The sequence below is a fragment of the Ctenocephalides felis genome, unplaced genomic scaffold (genome assembly GCF_003426905.1).
Source record: "Ctenocephalides felis isolate EL2017-DRISC unplaced genomic scaffold, ASM342690v1 CF-g0.4_SCAFFOLD_03571, whole genome shotgun sequence".
NCBI classification, from domain to species: Eukaryota; Metazoa; Arthropoda; class Insecta; order Siphonaptera; family Pulicidae; genus Ctenocephalides; species Ctenocephalides felis.
Window position 1 is genome coordinate 8,377,946 of NW_020539725.1, and position 22,309 is coordinate 8,400,254.

The following is a 22,309-nucleotide window of genomic DNA, read 5'->3' on the forward strand; positions in this document are numbered from 1 at the left end:
TTTGAGAAAATATGCCAAAAAGTGCATTTCATATTAACATATCAAAAAAGTTTATTTTTGAGTCTCTTAGTAACACTTGCGGCCCGTTTACTAACGTTTTTGTATATAAATGAAACTACAAACAAAACTACTTACTACAAATTTGTCATAAATAAATAATATTCGTGTAAAACATCCTATTAAACGTAATTGAACATCATCTGTCAAAAGCGTTTGACATTTCACGAAATTGCCACCGTCCATTGTTTTATTTAAATTACGCTTCTACACAAATTTTCAAATTAAAAATGTAAAGTTTCTACGCGGGATCTGAAATAATTTCTCACCTTTTGGACTTTCTCTGGATTGGCACAAATTTTTCAAGACTAAGACTGGCCAAATCGATTCAGCCGTTTTCGAGTTTTATTCGGACATTTGAAAGAGAGCTCCATTTTATATATAAGATTAAAAGCAAAATATGGTTCAGGGTTTGTGGATTGGTAACTAAGTAAGTTATTCGGATTTCATTCTTAGCTGGTTTCAATTGAATTTTCAGGTATGCTGACGTAGTCCAAATGTAATATTTTGTTATTATATATAGTACGCAGTTCAAATCTCAATCAGCATAAAAAATTTTTGATCCATTGCGTAGTTTTCGTTTGGCGCTCATTGTAAGTTGGAAAATAAAATCAAAAACATTTGTCATATTTTTTTTTATTTTTGCTATGGAAAAGGGCATCTTAAGCTCACGAAAAGATTTGAGTTGTTTATGATGAAGCCTTGAAAAAGGGCAGTTTCAAAATTGACTTGCCAAGTTTCGATAGGTAATTTTTAACTTCCCGTAGGGTAAGGTAAAAAAATCGAAAATGAAATTTTTTATATATCTTTACGTTTCAAAGGTTTCTGAATATTTTGTGTATATGTTGCGTGTGCGTGTGCGGACACAAATTTTCGTCGACGATTTCGGAAACACCAATGAACCGATTTGAATAATTCAAAAACATTTGTTTCGTATTGATAAGGAGACGTGCTGATTAATTTTCGGCGAAGGCAGGTCTAGCCGTTTCAAAGATACTGAGCAAAAAGTGCAAAAATGGCTGGTTCTGGACAAATCAGCCGATTTAAAATGATTAAAAAACATTCGATTGTATTGATGTGGAGACGTACTGATTAGTTTTTGGTATAGGCAGGCAGGTCTAGCCGTTTCGAAGATACAAAGCAAAAAGTGCAGAAATTCCGATTAGATCCTAGACATCCGTTCATAGCGTTGTGCGTGAACATGTCGTTATAGCTGAGTTGGTTGGCACGTCAGTGCAATTTTTGTTCGCCATAGGAGATAATAAGAAAATCAAACTGATCGAATTCGAATACTGTAATTTTTTTTTTAATATGTTTTAATACGTTTTATGTTTGTATAGTTGATACTACATGAACTATTTAATATTGTTAACGAAAAAATGATGCATTTGAAAATAAAATATGTTTATTCTAACAACAGGTCCACTTAATTAGATTTTGTTTATATATATTTCAATCAAACTTATGTAAACAACGTCGTCTAATCTAATAAGTTTTCACAATTTGTCTACAAGGAACAAATATTAAAACTTCTAGTTTTTATAATATCGCTCTGGTCGTCCAGTTGAAGTTGATTACAAACAAATTGTCTACTCCTACTCTTCCAACAAACGATCAATTCTAATGTCAATATTGAACAATCAACCAAATTAAACAATGCAGTTGAAGAAAAGCGGCCTAAATTGAAATCCAAAACGTTGATAATAAATCAACATTATTGACTTCACATATCTTTGATTAATCGGCAAAAAATATTGGTGTTTGATTGGGATGGTAAAACTCCTTGGATGGTAAAAAATTCAATGATTATGATGGTATCAAATTGTACCTGATTTAGTTTTTTGCTAATAAAAGCCAAATTGTGAAAGTGGAATTTAATGCTGCTTGAAAGATGGCAAAAAGTCATTGAGCAAAATGAACAATAATGCTTTACGGAATAAAGTTATTTAATTCCATAATTTTTAATCAAAAATCCACACTGAATTATTTATCAACCTGATATTTATTGAATTCGTAACTTAAGGGTTTAGGGGTACTTGGAATTTTTGAAAAATCGATTTTATTTTTTTGCATTTCATTAAGTGTATTATCTTGAAAATGTTCTCTGAAAATTTCAAGTTGATCCTATGATTCTTTTTGAGTTATTGGACTCTCACCAGCTCGTTGACGCAATTGGAGAGCTCGATACTGATACTCAAGATTATTCTCTCTCACCTCCTAATGTTTTAAAAGCGTTTAAACCGATTTACGACGATCTGAGCAATGATAATTTACTTTCAAGATGTGTAGTTCAAGATTGAATCCATAATCAGGAAAAATTAAAAGCTTCAACCAACTAGCGTAAAAAATATGCATAAAAACCGTGAATACTAGTTCTACTATCGTACAAATTGCTGAATGCATTTACATAATTATTATTATTGTTTATGGTACCCTAGGACCTAATGGTGGGTATAATTCCCATTGGTATGCTGAAAAATTGGATGCTGCACGTGTAAAAGCGGCAGATCACCGCGCCAACGAGAACACTCTGGAGGCCAGAATGCTTCGTAGGCAACAGCAAATGGAAATTTTGGAAACTTGCACAATGACCGATGAACTATTATATGGCCCAGAAATAAATGACTCGGTTTAAGTAATTCAATAATTCGAATTTCTGTACGTAACCCAATGCGAAACTTTAAAAGCGTTTTTCTCAAACTATGTTTTTTGAACCGGTGACCACTGTAACTCAAAAACCGCTTAGTAAATTTAATGAAATTTATACAGCTTTTAGAATACATAATAAACTCGGGCCTGATCGAAGGATTTTTATTTTTTCAAAAATTTCAATTTTTTAATACCAATTAACTGTTGATTTTTTACCCAAAAATCTAGATTTTTTTTTTCTGATGCTGCCATTTTGTTAATTTTTGCAAAAAGAAGAAAACCTTCGATTAGGCCCAGGATTATCTATTTATAAAACTATTTTTTTATTTGATTGACTTTAGATGAATCTCTAAGAAGTTATGATGGTCACCCCGCCAGGACCGTTTTTTGAAACAGGGTCAACAAAAACAGCTATAACTTTGAGAATATTAATTATTTTTTCTGAAATTTTTGTTACTTCAAGTCAAAACATTGTATAATAATACCGTAATAATATTTTTGTAAAAACATCGTTTAATAACAAAATAAAAATATTGAAATTCTCATTTTTTCGTGCCTCCAAGTACCCCTAACCCTTAAGGGAAGAAGCAAAAGTGAATATGATGCCTCAAAAAAATCTATAATCACGCGGAGATCAATTATCACCCAAAAAAATTGATAACGTTATAATAATCGAGCAAAAAAATTATAAAAATTTAATTAGAAGCATAAAAAAATATGTTTATCGCGAAACTTCAATGTGTATAGAGTCAGCTTATGTTTACACATAAATAATATGCTGTATCTGTATCCTAAAACAAATATCACACAAATGCTTTGTATGCATAAATTATATAAGTCATTATCGTACAAAATGGTCTTGACAAAACCAATTACACAAATATGAAAACGGCCACAATCAATAAAACCGAATACATACATTTCAAATTCTCCAAGCGGTTGAATCCAAGACCTTGAACTAAACATAATATTTTCGTCACGGTGGCCTTGAGGTAATATAATATAGCATTTTAGATCATTCACAAATATTCAACGACTATTATGTTGAGTTCAGGCCCAGGATGCACATAATTAATCAAATTTAACTGATAGGATTTTTTATAAAGCGTCAAACGTCTGAAAAGCGACATTGTAGGTTATATGTGGGTCGGTTTGTAATTTTTGTTTTTAAATCCAATGTAAATAATGTCATTTAACTTTAATAACTAAAAACTATAGTACTGAATATTTCAATCAAATATGCTTAAGTAAACTTTCAACAGGGAAGTTTTCAATAATGTAAATCTAATCTAATAAATAACTAATTTGACAGATAGATGTACATGAAATAGCAACTATAATGTCGGCTTTAAAATTACTCAGGTACTTACGTGGATTCAGCAGTTTTTAATATGAATACACCTTTATAAAACATTTATCGTCACAATAAATAAAACAATTATTTTATTAACAATCACAATATTCAATTAGCAACAAAATATACGTCTATTTATTTGCGCTGTATTCTGAGCGATGACAATGCTATCTATGAACGAACTCTTGAAGTAATGAAAAAAATAGGGGAAGCCGGGCGCAAATGAGATTTTGTATGAACACCAACGATTTGTATTAGATTAAATGGCGTTTCTGCCAAGACTTTTACCTTAAATATCTTGTTAATTTTTTTTAATAAAATAAATTTTGTTTCATTAGCACTAATTTAAAAAAAAACTAGTGGGGTGTATGGCATCGTGCCTTAAGGCAAATTGCAGAAACTTCCCGTACCGTAAGGAAATGTTCAAGGAATACTGCATATTTCAAATAGATTATTGTAACGTTGTCTAATATTTATAAGATTTATATGAACTGAATTACAAAGTTGAAATTATTTGTTTAAAATATATTAGAACTATAGTCAGAATTAAAAATAAAATATGAATTATTTTCGATATACAAAAAAAAAAAATTTTTGAAAAAAAAAAGTTGAAACAAAATTTTTTTTTCCAAAAACAATTATTTTGTTAGACAAGCAGAAAGTTCTTTGAATCATTTGAATCAGACGCTTAGTTCTCTCAAAAACTGCCATTTTTTGCACATTTAGCTCCGTATCTTCGAAATGGCTGGGCCTGCCTTTGCCAAAAACTAATAAACACTTCTCCCAATCATTACTAATTGAATGTTTTTTAGATAATTCAAATCGGATACTCCGTTATCTCAAAAACTCTATTTCTATTTTCTGCACTCTTTGCTCCGTATCTCCGAAACAGCTGGACCTGCCTTTGCCAAAAACTAATCAGCTCTTTTCCCTATCAATAGAAATCGAATGTTTTTTGAACCATTCAAATCGTTTAATCCGTGCGCCCGAAAACGTGACTGGAAATTTGTATCCATACATACATACATACACACACACACATCCATTTTTTCTGAGGTATGCCAAAACGTTCAGAAACCTTCAAAACGTCGAGAAATGTAAAAATTTTCAATTTCGGTTATCGGCCCATTACAATAACTTACCCCACGGGAAGTTAATTAATAGAATGTTCGAAATCAGTCCGGTGTATCGTAGACCAATCTATTACCCATTGTTAAATCTCGTATACATGAAATATTTAAATAATCAGCTAATTTGGTAATATCATTTAATAGCAAGTAAAATTGAATTGTTTTGTTGAAAATCAATAATTAGATCCATATCTTTTATCTAAGAATACGGTGCGAGCTGATGAGCTCATCTTGTCTCATTAACCGGCCAAATGGTTCACAAATACCTACTGCTTCAATAATAGTTAATTGTCTTGCATATTTCAAATAAAATGGTCCACAGAAAAGTTCTTCATTTTTATTGGTTCAGGCTTTTTGGCGAAATCTTTGACAAAACTGTCTGCACTTAAATGTTAATTATAAAAAAAACGGTTCAGCCGATCGTCTTGTATAATTAATCAACACTTATTGCATTTCATGATATAGCTTTTATATTTTTACGATAGGCCAAATTTTGTCTAACATACATCTAGATACTTTTTTCAAACATAGTGGCAAGTGATTCACAATGGCTAGAAACATCGAAAAACTTATAATTAGCAAATCAAATAAAATTTTCTGGCAAAACAAAGTTCAAAGTTTATATATCGTAAATATAACCAGCAATATCGTTAAACCTATCTTTTCCATGATAAAAGAGTTTGTTACAGTTTGAATTTAAAACCATTGATTGCTAAAATTTCAATAGTTCAAGAACTAAAGCCAAAATATATAGATCAGTTTCAAAAAATAATTCTATGTTCAATATATAATAATACATCTTTATGATAAAGTTTAATATGTGCGCAGGTAAAAATACTTAAAAAATTTATATATGTATATTCATAATACAGGAAGGAATGAAATTACTTTTATAACCCTTTCATTTAGTTTTCTGTATTATAAAATATTTTTTATTTATTTTCATATTTAGGTTTTAAATTACTAAAAAATATATTTTGATAACCCATAATCAATCAAAAAATAATATCTTTTAGTATATATATATATATATATATATATATATATGTTTAAATAAACATAGTTATATACACATAGTATTTTGCATCACAGTGAAAATAGTATATTTACTAATTTAGCTACCGATTCCAGTAATGTATGCCATTAGTTCTTAAAATTGGATAGAAGTTCCCAATTCACATGCACATTTAATAAGTTAAATCGATATAGAAAATATAGATTTCTCGATATGTTAGAGCAATCTAATACAATATCACCAAAGTTTTGAAATAGAATAACTTATAGTTTGTTCATAATTAATAATCAATAATGTAACTAAACTTCTGAGTATTGTCATTTGTCTTATAATCACTGACTAGGCCAAAAATACTTTAAATCTAGTTATTAATAAAAAATAGTTATTACTACAATCAACATAGCAATTAAATTACCTTGAGTTAAATTGGAAGAATTTTTATTATTTCTATTCCTACTATCAGTTGTTGAACACACACTGTATGATATAGATTTCTTTCTTTTGCTGTCAGTATAACCAGGAATATATAAAGTAGGTTCTTCCAACCTTCCAGAACCCACCAATCTAGAGAAATCCTGCTCCAACTTACCGGCTATCGGTCCTTTAAAATGAACCACAAGTTGCACACAACCACCATTATGCAAAATTTTGGTTTTTCGAGAGTCAACTGAGAGCATCCATGGTGGTAAGCCCATCACCCTCCGAACCTAATATTATAAAATCATATTTATAAAATGTAGTATACATAAAAAGTATCAAATTTGAATTAAAATAATGTTCTTGTTAAGCATCTTATATAAAAGAAGTGATAAAAATAATTGATACTAATAATACTAATATTTTTAAGGAAATAAAACATATTGCAGTAAATATTAATTTATCAATTTTATTTTAATTATTTGACTATAAATTTTGATATTACCTCTTAAATAAAGCATATCATATAATTTACCTGCTGAAGAAATTGAGCTACTACAAACTTGGGTGGCCTGCGTATATTAACATATTTAACAATATCATGTTCAGGTTCAATATTTGCACATGCGTATCGATCATTTGATCCATTTGGTCCTAGTATAACTAATGATCGTCCTAATGCATTAGCTGGGCCCTCTAATGGGAAGAGAGGATCTGTAAAAACCTAGAATGAAATAGATAAAAAGATTATTAACATAAAAATTCATTTATTCTTTATCATTACCATTGATAAATTATTCTATGAAAATTTGAAAAGTTCATAATTATTTCTGTTTGCGCTTGATAAAAATAAATCAAACTATAAAAAAGAATGATGTTACATATAATAAATATGTTTCAATGGTATACTTTATAAATTATACTAAACGTAACAAAATGATATATCTACCTGTCTACCAACACCTAAGTCTAATACACCGAGCCGACCAGATACGTCTCCAGCATAACACCTTAACGGATTATCAGGGCCGCATTCCTGATCATATCTAAATACAATATTTTATTGAAATAATTAATCATCTCTACAATGATTTACTTTGTTTGGTAATGTGTAAATATTCATTAAAAATTTATAAAGACTTGAATGACTATGTTAAATCTGTTAATAGCTAAGCCTTTGTAATATGGTATGATGTTCAAACTCAGATTTAATATAAATCTTTCAATTAAATTAAAAGTTGAAAGCTTAGACTGAAAGCTTTTATCTATCATCAAATTATCAAGTTGATATTAAATGGTTATTCCAAGATTTCTCGAGTTCTACTGGCCCGACACTTGAAATTTTCAGAAGAATTTCTTTATAGAATCTCTTCACATATACTAGCCTCATCCCCAAATTAAAATTTTTACTATATTAACAAAATTCACAAAACTCAAAAAGTAGTAAGAAACATTAAAAAAAAACTTGTTAAACTTAACCCTAGTATATACCATTACGACATCATTTTAGATTAATAATATTTTCTTTTTCTTGATTTTGGATTACTAGAAGGCTTGCATTTTGGTCATGGTCACGTCCATGTCCAAAAAAATGATAGTCAAAAAAAATGATCGCTTTTTTTGCAACAATTTAAAAATGACCTAAAATTGATCTTTCTATACTAGAATACCCCCTTAAAGCAAATGTGTGATTAAAAACTATCTAACAAAACCTTAAAAACGCAGTCGTTATGTGCAGACTCTACTGATGCATTGCATGATACCACTATATTTTAATAAATGTAATAATATGCATACAATTCTGTATTCTGAGGATCAGCTAATTGGGTATAAAATGGATTCCAAGTATATCCTCCAGCCACACATCGAGTAGCAAAAGTTTTAACAGTGGCATCAACACCAACAGGATTTACAAAAATTTGCCAGCGGTGTCCTCTTGATACGTTGCGATCATGTGCTCCAGGATGGCGTAAATTTACCTACAAATTGATATTCAAATCTTATATCATATTTATATATTAACTATTTAACTATGTAGATAATCTTTAATTATTTTATACAATAAAAGTGCAACAAGAGTAATTTAAAATAAGGATATCTACCCCTTATAATTTTCCATTTAATTGAAATTACTCAATTAGAACACTTATCTAATACATTTTTAAATTTAATATAAATAAATTTGTTATTCAACAACCTCAATAATTGTATCACTTTCTTCACCATCTCCATAGACTAGTTGAGAAAACCTAACATATCCATAAGCATGTCCAGCAGGATTATGAAACGAAGCTACAGCTCTGAGTTCGCGCGCTTCACCAGGACTGTAGCCTCGTTCCAGGGTGGCACACGCTCGTCGAACATCATGGACCTGTGTTGTGCCCAAACCTTGCAAGCCTAGGAAATGTGATAAATACAGTTTCATTCTTAATTATTAATTCGAATTGCATGTTATAAAATACAAATTGTTTATTATTGTCCATATTAAATTAGACATATCTATACATACGTATATCTAAATAAATTTTCTTGTATGTATCATAAGTATCAAGTGCGTACGATGATTTGAAAATTAAACAATTATTGAAATAATATAACTAGTTAATAATATAACCTCGTAATGAAATGTTCGAGGAATATTAAATGTTTTCAAATAGATTATTATAAATAAATACTGTAATTTTTTTAATATTTATAAGAATTATATAAACTGAACTGCAATATTAAAATTATTTGTTTAAAGTATATTAGAACTTTAGTCAGAATTAAAATTAAAATCTGAATTATTTTCGAAATAAAAAAAAAAATTGAAAAAAAATTGAAAAAAAAAGATTTGAATCAAAAAAATTTTTTTCCAAAAGCAACTATTTTGTTAAAACAAGCAGAAAGTTCTTTGAATCATTCAAATCAGACGCTTAATTCTCTCAAACACTGCCATTTTTTGCACGTTTAGCTCTGTATCTTCAAAATAGCCGGACCTGCCTTTTTCAAAAACTAATCACCTATTCTCCCAATCATTACAAATTTAATGTTTTTTAGATCATTCAAATCGGATACTCCGTACTCTCAAAAACTCGATTTGTATTTTCTGCACTCTTTGCTATGTAACGGCTGGACCTGCCTTTGCCAAAAACTAATCAGCACATCTCCCTATCAATAGGAATCGAATGTTTTTTGAACCATTCAAATCGGTTCATCCGTGCGCCCGAAAACGTGGAAGAAAAAATGCGGACATACAAAACACACACACACATCCATTTTTCCTGAGGTATGCCAAAATGTTCAGAAACTTTCAAAACGTGGAGAAACGCAAAAATTTTCATTTTCGAATTTCGGCCCATTACTATAACTACCCTGCGGGAAGTTAATAAATAATTATTTATAAGTGATATAATCTTTTTGACCGATTTGTTCCCCTACAATTCAAAAGTAACGAAATAATATTTTATATAATTCTAAGGGCAACAAATATTCATCAACTCTTTAAATTTAAATTAGAACTTCAAAAGAATTACTCAAATAAGTTGATGTTTGCTTAGCTGAATCTTATATTCATTGCTTCAAATATCACATGTTCAGTATGAATCTTATGAGAATTTGAAGAAACTCATATGTTGGAGCGGAACGGATCAACTGTTTTTTTATTTCAATGATTCAAATTTGAAATGTAACTAATTCACACTTCGTGGTGAATAATAAAACTTCGACAAATTCACATCATATCCATAGATAATTTAATAATTTATAAAGATACGAAACACAATACTTTTAGATAGATTTATCAACCAAAAATAGATTTATCAACCAGAAATTAATCTTTCGTACTCATTTATTATGTTTAATTTCAACTATTTTAAAGAAAGCAAATATTTACCATGACCATGAATAGCAATTGATCGCCCGATTACAGCAGAATAACCAAAAAGGGGCAGCATTGAATCATTGTACGTAGCATGAAATTCAGTTTTCCTATATTATATAAATAAAAACAAAATAATAAACAAAACATAATGGGTTAAAATCATAAAATTAAGTAATGGGAATGATACTTGAAAGTTAAAATACATGCTATTATAAATAATTAAAGTTAATTGAATGAAATGAGTAACAAGCTGAAAAATTTAACAATAATAAAATACATATATGTAAATAAATATTAATAAAAAAATATTAAATAAAAAAAATGAATCATTAAAATTCAATTGATCAAAATATAGTAATTTTAAAAATCCATTAGACTCGTAATTTTGATATTAGAAAAACATAATATATACATACATAAGCATAATATTTAAAACCGCCTCATTTTTGGATTCAGCAGGTGCAGCCATAGTATAGCAAAATTTGAAGTTGAAAAGTTATATATAACTAATAGAATGATTCAGGTATATTTATATAAAGGGGTGTGATTTAAAAAAAAATCCTTAAATTAAAAACTCACCTGTCAAGATGCCCAATTTTACTGCTAAGATCACCTACTGCATACTCTCCTGCCGATGTAGTATTTTTCTTTTTAACTTTTAAAGGATCATAAGTACCACCTAAAGTTTCTGGTTCACATGGAAATTCAAGATCAACCTCCACAGGAGATTCATGAATATAATAGTTGTTATAATCTCTGCTATCTAAATTACTTAACTCAATTTCGATGTTGGTCCTATCATATTCTGATTGCTGCGTTATTTCAATTTTACCTTTAAACTAATAGAACTATTAGTATTAGAAGATATTTTATTAATTAATAATATTAGTAATAGAAGATAAATAAACTAAACTAAATTTTCTAGAGAAATAGTCATAATACCTACATACCAGTTTTATTACATAAAACTTAATATATAAAAATATAAAAAATAAATAAAAAAATTACAATATATTCTATGTACTTCGTCTTGCAAGCTAAAATAACCCAATGTCAAAGTCAACCATAAATTATTAGCATTAAATAACTTAATTTTTAAAAATAATTCATAAAACTTTTAAATTGTGTAATAATACTTGTATCATAGGTTCATAATTTAACCTAAATACCTTTATGGGCCCTCCATTTGGAAACCAATCTTTGGCCACAGCTTTTCTTCTATAAACTGGCACAAACGCAGCGCAAGCTAAACGATCGCCACGCAGAGCAGTGCCAATATCATCATAAATAACAAGAGACTTCCCAAGAACTTTTCGAGGTCCTTGTAATGGGAGCAGAGTATCAGTATACAAACGTCTATAATATATATTCAGAGTATTTAATTAGAAACTAATAATATTTTCACTTTTAAAATATCATATGCAAAAAGTTTATATAAATTTAACCTGCATAAAATTTTGTAAAGCAAACAAAAAATTATAAGGTGAACATATTTTGCATTCAAATTATTACATAAATATTTTGGCATACAATATTATATTTTTAAATATAGATTTTTATATTAAATTACCTTGTAATATTTTGAGCTTCAATTTTAGAACCAGCTATTGTTAGTGATCCGTGTCTCCCAGACAGATCACCTACCCTGCATGTCTCAAGAAAACATGGACCATCACTTGGTAAAGAATTCCAGGGATTATATACATTGCCAGCACTTAGACACCTAAATAAATAATAATTCTAAAATTAAGTAGCCAATAATTGTGATAATAATTATATGCAAATATTGCAAATAAAATTGATATGAATAATTCAAATAATTTCATTATATTATGCCCTATAAAAATATATATTTACAGCTAAACATTATTTAACCCTAAAAAATATCATCAAAGTACATTATCAGTAATTTTCGTTTTTTCTCTGCTTTTTCAAACTCCTGGCCGACAATGATGTGCAGGGCTGAAACCAGCCAGACATTGTTTTTCGTATTAAACGCGCTAAGAATCACCAATACAGACATTTTTAGTCTTACAGGAATACCATTGTTTTAAAGGTTCAGTTATTCCATTCAAGATCTCAGCTTAAAAGATGTGCAACATTCTGTATAATAAACTCTATTCTATTAAGATTATCCTAAATCCTAGTTCATTTTACCTAATATATATTAACTATCTAATATATAATAACAAAGAGTTTTATAAAAACTCAATGAAATACTTTAATAAAAACCAAAGTTGCTTAAATGGCAAAATCATTCTATGTTCTAATAAGTAAATTGTTTAATTAAGATTCTTTTCATGTATAGATAATTCAAATGATTTGTAGTTTGTGCATCATTTTTTCATAATTATAATCTTATATTTTTCTTATTATATATTATTTTTTTATAACTGTTAATGAAATCAATAAGCAGACATTGTTAACATAATATATGAGATATGAGAGATAACATTATTACATTTCGCCCAGCGAATAATCTGCAAGGATTATAATATAAAACAAAAACAAAAATAATATAACAAACAAACTTATAACAAACAGCGGGTACAAAATGAAATATTGATCACTTAGAATGAATGGAATCAAAAATGATTGCAAAAGAATTAAATAGATATTTACTATAGTACCTTCCAGTCCAATTGTAAAAATCTCTCCCTGGTGGATTATCATGCACTGCCCACCGGTGATCACCAGTTTTATTAGTGCTTTTACCATCAGCATGTGTTAAATATTCAACAAGTATTGTTGTATCTGCCCAAGGATGGTTTTTGAGTTGACGGAATAACATATGACCAACAATTGGATACCTACAATAATCCAAATATATAGATCTATTTTTATTAGCAAATGAATATAATGATTAATATTTAAATTCTTATTTTAATATTTTGCATGTATTCACATTTTACAAGCAGTACATGTCAATACAACAAAACAAATAATAAATTACCTGAAAAGTATCTTAGCAGTAAACAATTGAGCTTGCTTTCCTTGCCCATCTCTCAACAGAATTGTTGCACATTCATTTATTCCATTTGCTGTTCCAACTATACTCCTATGAACCACACTGTGAATTCCAGTTAAAGGTAAAAATGTGTCCCAGTAAAAGTGGTTTGAAGCAGGTAAACTTATTGCCCCATTTCTCGGAGCAAACTTTCCATACAAATCACCAATTGAATATTGCTCTTGTGTGCCATACCCAGGAGGAGGTACAACATTATCTAAGAAAAATGAACCCAAGAAAAATCCTTTAAATTATATGATGAAGTTATATACACAATAACACAATATTTAATAAAGCAATTAATAAAAATCATTAAATATGTATATATATATATATATATATACATATATATATTTCCATTCAATTATATCTTATTATAATCTTATACATTTACCTGATTTCAATTTCTGCAAAGGATCATATATTCGACCAGAGGTTGAGCAATACTCTGTTGTTCCAATCATTTTAGGATGCGGAGGTAAATCATGTATATTATATTCATAAACAATTTCAGATGAATAATTATAAAATGTAAAATTAACAAATGTAGGCTCATACTTCCAATACTGTGTCATTGTAATTTCTTTATCTTTTAAAACAACTCCAGCCATAGTATAGTCAACAAGTCGAATCTTAGAACATGCTAAAAAACTATCAGCATGTTGATCTTCAAAAATTACCACATACAATTTCCTCTGTTCCCCCACAATAGCACTTGATAAAGCCGAAAGAGCAAAATCTCGGTATGTAACTTTTTGTGAAGATTTTGTTATATCTGCAGCAACATGAATTTTTCCTACTCGTTTATCTACATCCCCAATACCTTTACCTAATCCTTTATCATCAGGATCATAAACAATTTGCAATGCATTACAATTTTCTTCATTTTTATCAGCTTTAAAATCAAATATATCTGTTACATAGATTTTCCAATTATGTTCTGTGAATTGCCTGCCATATTTGCCTGATGTTGGTTTTGTGTGAAATAAATTTGTATAGATTAACATATCAACATTATTGGATTTTGCTGATGCAATCCATCGAAAATATATAGAACCAGAGACAGGATAATAAAATCGAGCTTCTGCTGTGCGTTCAATGGATTTGTCTTTAGAGGTTATCGTACCACACGATAACATATTATTATCTACATTTTTTAAAACTATACTTCTACCCCAAATTCCTCCTTCACCTGTTATTTTGACTGGTAATTGCCAAGAGGACGTACTATTTTCAGGAATTGTCAAATAACCAATTAGATTTTCTAAATCCAATATTTTCTTGCCCAAATCTTTTTCATCACATCTATTTTCAATTTTTGAATAATCAACAGGAAATTCATAAATAGACCAAGTAATAATTTGTTCAGGATATTCTAAAGTTGGTTGTAAATTTGTTTTCAATTCTGTAATCTGTGCATCCTTTTGAATAAATTGAATTTCCCCATGCAAACCACTTTGTGAAATGAGAGCATTCAAGGTAAAACATAATGTGCACTCAAATAAATTGAAAATTAGTATAATTCCTAAAAATGAAGCATACAACATGCTAAGTTAAATTAATTTTAATATTAAATAGATTTAGAAACATATGGCTGTCTATGTAGATAAAAGTAACCTTGCCTGGATTCACCTGTCAGGTGAAAGTAAGTAAGTAGAGCACAAGGTGATTCATTCTTGAAAATAAGAAATCAACATTAAAAATTTATTCCATAATTTAATATAGGGCAAATATTCAGAAGTTTTAGAATAATTACATTTAATGTGATTTTTCAATTCAAATCTCTAAAAAAAAAAACTCATATGGGGTGATGAATTGTATCAAACAACATTAAAATAGTAATGATTTGAAAATAAAAATGAAAAAAATATTATTTTTCAAAAAAAAAATTATTATTCAGCAAACCTAAGTAATGTTCAACATTTTTTTCTTCATATGAAATAAGGAATAATTGTATACTCGTAACTCTAAATCTAAAAAGTGTAATTGAAATTAATCAAATGTAAAGAAAATTCTGTTGTAAACGACTCTAGTAAATTTAATGAATAACAAACATTCTCTACTGCTAAATTAAAATATAGCTAAATATATTAAATTTACTAAGGCAAAGAATCAGAATCAATAAATTGAATAACATCCAAACTATGGAATATAGCAAGACGAATAAAGTTATTTTTAAAATTAATGTGAACATTAATGTATCACACATATATGTAAAGTTAAATTTTAATTATAATGATTGAATAATAATAAAAATTGAAACCATTTTCCTAAAACATTAAGCAATTATTGATCTACATAGCTTATAATAACAAAGCATTATAAAACATTTTGTTTTCAATAGTCATTACATGCTATTATTCATATGAAAACATTACTAATTTAAAAAAAAAACTCATTTAAATAACTGTTTAACTATATTATGGTTAATAAATATCATTCACTTACATTTCTATATAACAGTTTGGTATTGAATTCATTGTAGTTGATTATTTTTTAACCTAAAGAAGGTTCATATTGTTTCAACATTTCTGGATGTTTCTCTAGAATTTTGTTTGACATAGTAATTGAAGTAGTAAATCCTTGTAAATTCCAATATCCTCTTAACAATGAGTCATCGACTCGGAAATGTCCAAGTCTAATGCATCTGATTTTATTGCAATGTGCTACAGAATGCAAGTGGTACCCAATATCATGTATCAATGTCATTAAATATTGCTCATATTCATTTATGCATTGTACCTCTGAAAGCAGTTACATATTTAATGCAAAATATAATGTTAGAATTAATAAATACTAGAGTATCTAGTCACCTATCGTAAAGTATGGTGGGGAAAAATCTATACATTTTAATCCATACACAACAGGTAATTTATATTCTGCTGGTCTGATTGGACCTTTTATTGCTAGTTCATATGCCGCTTGAGATTCTAAATCAACTCCACATTGCCTAAATAATAATACAAATGCTAATTATTTTCATATACAAATATGTGGTAATAACATAAGATAACTTAATATTGAAAAATTAAACTAAAATTCATTTGAAGTAATATGTAAATTTGATCTATTCTAATGAATAATTTGTAAATTCACATTGTTTATTATATAAATATAATTTTATACCAAATGGCAGTATTTATAAACATTTAGGTAAGCATATCATACATACTCAAACATTTTTTTTTGGTGTGATGCTTGCATTGATGCGAGTAATGAATCAATATTGCTTCTGCGTATTCTATGATAAGTAGCTTTTTCCACTATTTTGCCTGTAGAAAAATAATTATCCGTAGCTTCTCCAAACTTGCCGGTAATTTGATATGCTCTTGTCGGTTTGTTTCTATATATCAGATTAGCCAATTTGCAACCACTATTAACCCCAAGTACTATAATAAGAGAATTGAAAAGAAAATGTTATAAACCAACCTTAAAAATTTAAACATTAATTCAAAATACTTGATTAGAATTTGCATTTTGTCTTAAGAGGCCAGACTATTTGGGAATGCAAATCCTATTAATTTTTTATATCAGCATGTAGCGGATTGAACAAATATTAAATGCTAAAGATTTATTTTAGTGTAAATGATATGAAAACTCTGAATTTTTTCACAAAAAAGTGATTTAAAATTGGTAATAAAAAATCTAAATTTTAATCTCAAACTTGATCATTTTATAAATTAATATTAATATAATATAATATAAATATTATATAATTAATATAATATAAATATTATATAATAAACATAATATAAACATTATATAATTAATATAATATTAAAAAGAATTACTGTACATACAATGCTCTAGGTGCAGGTTATGAAGAATTATGTGGCACAGAGACACTTAGTGATAAAACAAAATATCTTAAGTTATAAAACTAAAGAACTAAATTATCGTAAGCTACAAAACTTGAAAAGACTAATTTTATATTTGCATTAAATTAAATTCTCATGAATTCATTACTTACATAATAAACCACTTGTATTTCGTCCTAATGATGCAGCTGGGTTAATCTTCACATCTTGCATTTGATATCTCGGCCCTACTACCAAAGTGTTATCAGCAAAACTTTCTCTTACAGAAACTTCATAACAATCTGTTTTGTTGTCTATTGCAACTATTTTCCTTGGAGGTCTCACATGTTGATCGTTCAAATCTAATAAAAATAATTTTTTATTAACAAACAACAAAAAGATTATATTTATACTAAATGAACACTCTAATATAATAAGTTATTTAAATCTTGTAACTAATGATGACAAAAAGTATAAAAATTGGCAAACTGAAGTTTTCGTATTATAGTTGAATGATCTCAACAAGCTTTTTGTTTTAAATAATTTAGAAAACAAAAGCCAGCAAAAAAATTCAAACCGCATAGAGTGCCTGCATCATTTCCAACAAGATTTTCTGGACAATATTTTCCAATGATGATATATCAAAAGTTTCAAAAAGGGTCAACAATGTGATAATGGTCAAAATGTTTTTTTTTCTACTTTTATTTTTTATTTTTTATTGTACATAGCAAACCATACATACATCACATTCAGTTACTTTACATGTATATTTTATTTGACAGCGTAAAAGGATCGTTATCCTGCAATAGCACCTTCTTAGATATTATATGTTTTGATGTAGTAAATCATTGCATTTGAGACGCTTTCGCGGTAAAGGATTGAGCAGGTCACATACTAATTGGTTTGGATGATGACTTAGATGAGCTTTGTATTTTTTCTACTTTTGTACAATTTTCCAAGATAACAAGTATGCTTATTAGATGAAAACGAATAAGACTTGAATTCTTCATGTAATTTTTTTAGAATATAGTTATCTTCAAAACATTTTGCTATCAAAAAGGAATAGAAACATACGTCAATCTCAGTATCTACATTGTTGCAAGACAAAACATTCATTTGCAAATGAATTTCACATATATTGTTGAAACTCTATGAATATAATGAAAGCATTCTTCAATCAACATTTCCCTAATAACTTGGTATTACAATAACCGCAATGATAAATAACCTAACCTTAAAATCAAAATAATTTATAGTTAATAATTACCTCTGCAAATGTTAGCAATAATTGTATTGCTGATACGAAATACACTGATTCCAGCAGGTTTGAAAACGTTAATAATTCCATTCAGGGAAGACCAAATCGTGGGAGCATCGTTTGTCCTCAACGATAATACATTTTTGGCTTTCGTACATGTGTTTACTACAGATATTTTTGCCATATCATAATATTTTCTCACATAACATAATTATATCTATGTGAAATGTCTTCTCTAGTATATTTATTTGTCAATTTCGCCTGTTTTTATGCGAACCATTTGATGGATGTTTACTATGCAGATCTTTATTTTTTATAGACTATTTTGACAAGTCCAAAACTATGACCACGTGCTTTGGATTTTTGCTAGTAATTATAAATATGAACTCTAGTAATTATAACTAGTGGGGCGCCTAGGAAATATTAGAACACCATGTGTTCATAACACTAGAATACCATGGCGGGGCGCATGGCATCGCGCCTTAAGGAAACTTGCTGGAACTTCCCGTACCAAATTTTTTTTTTTTTTTGGAAAAAAAAAAATTATCTAGAAAAGAATAGATTTTTGACAAACTATAAATTTTCGACTAAATTTACTTTTTTTACTTTTTAAAAAGACTTCGAAAAAAAATGTTTTCTTTATTTTAAGATATTAAAAAGCAATCGTACTGCTTTAACTGGATATAGAGATGCATATCGAAGCGCATAAGCGCCGTTTAACCGATAAACATTGGTACGGAACCCATAGGAAATAAAATTTATACTTATTGTTAAAATCTCTAGACCGCTAGACCTGCCTTCATGAAAATTTAATCAGTTCTTCATCTTGGCAATACAAGTAAAATGTTCTTTGAATTATTAAAATCAGACACTCGGTTCTCTTAAAAACTGAGTTACCGTTTGTGGCACTTTTGCCCTGTATCTTCGAAACGGCTAGACCTGCCTATGCCAAAAACTAATCAGCACGTGTACTTATCAAAAGCAGTCGAATATTTTTTGGATAATTGGAATCGGTTGAACCGTGTTCCCGAAATCGACGAAAATTTGTATCCGCACACACACAAACATCAATTTTCTCTAAGGTATGCCAAAATGTTCAGAAACCTCTGAAACGTAAAAATATATAAACATTTTCATTTTCGATTTTTTTGCGATTACTATAACTCATCTACATCATGAAGTTGAAAAATACAAAAGATTATTAATCACTTCTCGGAGAAGGTGAATGTTGATTTTGCCAGAAAATCAGATTTGTAATTTCATGTTTTCTCGACGTTTCAAGTCATTATATTCTTAACCCTACACTTAATTACATTTAACCGAGAGTATAATATGTTTTCTTAATCGTCCGAGACCAAATTTGGAAAAAGTATATGTGGCTATCAATGTATCAAATCAAAAAGACTATTAATGTATTTGAATAAGAAGAAGCATTGATTAGTTTTGTATGATGATCGGCCAAACTATCAACTTATACGAAAGATTTTGGTTGGGAACCGTGCTATTTAGTTAAAAATATTTTTTTGATTGAAACTTTTTTTGATGAAACTTTATACAATAATAGAGAAATCATGATATTAGTGTATATACTACAATATGAGTCGTTTAATTTTCAAAATTTAAAAATGAAAAATTGAGCTTTGAATTTATTGTAATGTGAGCCAAAATTTAATCCTTTCAGAACATTTTCTCAAAAAAGACTCAAAGCTCTTTCAAAACTCTATAAGAATTCGAGTTAGTTTGCCGAGCCGTTTCTTTAGACAAATGCAAAAAATTTCTTTCATATTTGTGTTTCATATATAATGAATACTATTATAGATATTATAAATATGTTTGAAATATATTAATTGCAAATCACACTGATTAGTTATTATTAAATGTAAAAATGTTGATTTCAGAATAAACAGTCAAAAGTTTTATATAAGTAGCCAAATCTCATACTTTTTATTAATTAAGTTGATTATTTACATGAATTGGATATTTCATGCAACTTGCCTTAACGTAAAATGCCACTTACAATTAGTTTTAATAGCAAATATCAGGTGCAATCATGCAATGTCTTAAACATGTTTTAATCACCAAGTTTGGAGAAGAAAATATTCTTTTTGCCTTATATTCCAATGGAAACAATTCAGATTAATGTTCCCAATTTTTCATTACTTTTATTTTATTAATTAAATTTAATATCACATTTGAGTAAACTTAAAACAAACATTCTAATTATCTTTAGATTTTTTTAAATAAATATGCTCATACATTGAAATGATGAACCTTTTCCAAAAAAGTTCTGCTTGTCCGAATGATTCATCTAGCTCCATTGCAAATGCATAGACAACCCATTTTTCTGTTTCAAAAGTATTTTTTGGGAATCCTATTACATGAACTTTGTCACCATATTCAAATTCTCTCTGAGATTTATTAACTCTTTGCCTAATGATAACCATGAGTCTTTTCATTGCTTCAATACATTCTATTGCTATAGAACCATGCCTCGAGTCAGGTAACATGTTTGGCAAACCTTTCACTTGAGCAGAAGCTAATTCTGCTTCTAAATTATTTAAATCATTTATTTTCGATCTCATTTCTTTATTTTTGTGGTTTAATAGGACATTAATATATCCTGTACCATCATCTATTGTATATAAATTATTCTTGACATGCTTTTTAACTCTTACCACAGAACCATAAAACATAACTGTACTAAAAATATGATTATATAATTCATACCAAGGACTCTGTGTATAATTAGTTTTGTATGTGCTAAGTTTTAAGTTTGATATGTCAGATATTAAAAGGTACATTGGACCTTTATCACTTATTTTGTATGTTTCGGGAACTGTGCATTTATTTTCTGTACTAAACTTCTTATTATTTATGCAATAGTGAACATCAGTATTCACAAATTCTTCAAAATCAGGATCAAGAGGTTCATCTACACTTTTACGAACCCACCATGGCTCTTCGGATAAAGCATTTTCTTTGTTATAATTTTTTGAAAGATTAATATTACAATATTCAACTTGGCCTTGGGCCCCAAGGTACTTTTCATCACTCTTAAAATTAGAAATATCTACTTTTGAAGATCCATTTAGTAAAACATTGTTTATACTTGTTTTATCAATTCTTGTGATGGATTCCTCTGAAACTGGTTCTTTTTGTTTGTCATATTTTGGCTGACATCATTTAAATTTGTTTCACTAAGTTTACGAGCTAAATTACAATCACTCTCAACATTTAAGCCAGAATTCATAATAAGGCCTGTAGAAATATCTACTTGCATAGAATTTTCAATAATATTGTTCATACTTGTTTTTTCAATTCTTATGATGGATTCCTCTGAAACTGGTTCTTTTTGTTTTGTCATATTTTGGCTGACATCGTTTAAATTTGTTTCATCAAGTTGACAGACTAAATTACACTCACTCTCAACATTTAAGCCAGAATTCATAATAAGGCCTGCAGAAATATCTACTTGCATAGAATTTTCAATAATATTGTTCATACTTGTTTTTTCAATTCTTGTGATGGATTCCTCTGAAACTGGTTCTTTTTGTTTTATCATATTTTGACTGACATCATTTAAATTTGTTTCATTAAATTTACGCTCTAAATTACACTCACTCTCAACATTCATGCCAGAATTCATAATAGCGCCTGTCATGTCTACTTGCATAGAATTTTCAATAATATTATTTGTTTCGCATTTCTTGTTGCATTCATTATTTTCCAGCAAATTTTATTTCCTGAGAGATCTAAAATGCAT

General features: G+C 28.4%; 3 protein-coding genes across 3 annotated transcripts in view; 1 reads left to right on the top strand and 2 right to left on the bottom strand.

Annotated features, from left to right (window-relative positions):
* The window catches only part of LOC113385555, a 16,391-nt gene extending 1,353 nt beyond the window's left edge, over positions 1-15,038 (bottom strand). The window contains exons 1-13 of the mRNA XM_026623406.1: positions 14,034-15,038; positions 13,886-13,898; positions 13,438-13,735; positions 13,115-13,294; positions 12,055-12,207; positions 11,654-11,840; positions 11,064-11,323; positions 10,497-10,591; positions 8,820-9,019; positions 8,420-8,601; positions 7,572-7,668; positions 7,158-7,346; positions 6,621-6,912 (exon numbers count right to left, since the gene is read on the bottom strand). Of these exons, the coding sequence (XP_026479191.1) occupies positions 6,621-6,912; positions 7,158-7,346; positions 7,572-7,668; positions 8,420-8,601; positions 8,820-9,019; positions 10,497-10,591; positions 11,064-11,323; positions 11,654-11,840; positions 12,055-12,207; positions 13,115-13,294; positions 13,438-13,735; positions 13,886-13,898; positions 14,034-15,038 (3,151 nt within the window). The remainder of the gene's footprint in view (positions 1-6,620; positions 6,913-7,157; positions 7,347-7,571; positions 7,669-8,419; positions 8,602-8,819; positions 9,020-10,496; positions 10,592-11,063; positions 11,324-11,653; positions 11,841-12,054; positions 12,208-13,114; positions 13,295-13,437; positions 13,736-13,885; positions 13,899-14,033) is intronic.
* A 923-nt stretch (positions 15,039-15,961) lies between these two features.
* Positions 15,962-19,037, bottom strand: LOC113386938 (mitochondrial mRNA pseudouridine synthase Trub2-like; the record flags this gene model as incomplete). Its single annotated transcript, XM_026624696.1, is given in 5 exon segments — positions 15,962-16,235; positions 16,305-16,441; positions 16,664-16,880; positions 17,462-17,650; positions 18,556-19,037. Coding segments are annotated over 5 exon segments (966 nt in total). The 3' UTR covers positions 15,962-15,987.
* A 1,995-nt stretch (positions 19,038-21,032) lies between these two features.
* The window catches only part of LOC113385556, a 30,297-nt gene continuing 29,020 nt past the window's right edge, over positions 21,033-22,309 (top strand). Inside the window, 1 exon segment of the mRNA XM_026623407.1 lies at positions 21,033-21,046. Coding sequence (XP_026479192.1) covers positions 21,033-21,046 — 14 coding nt within the window.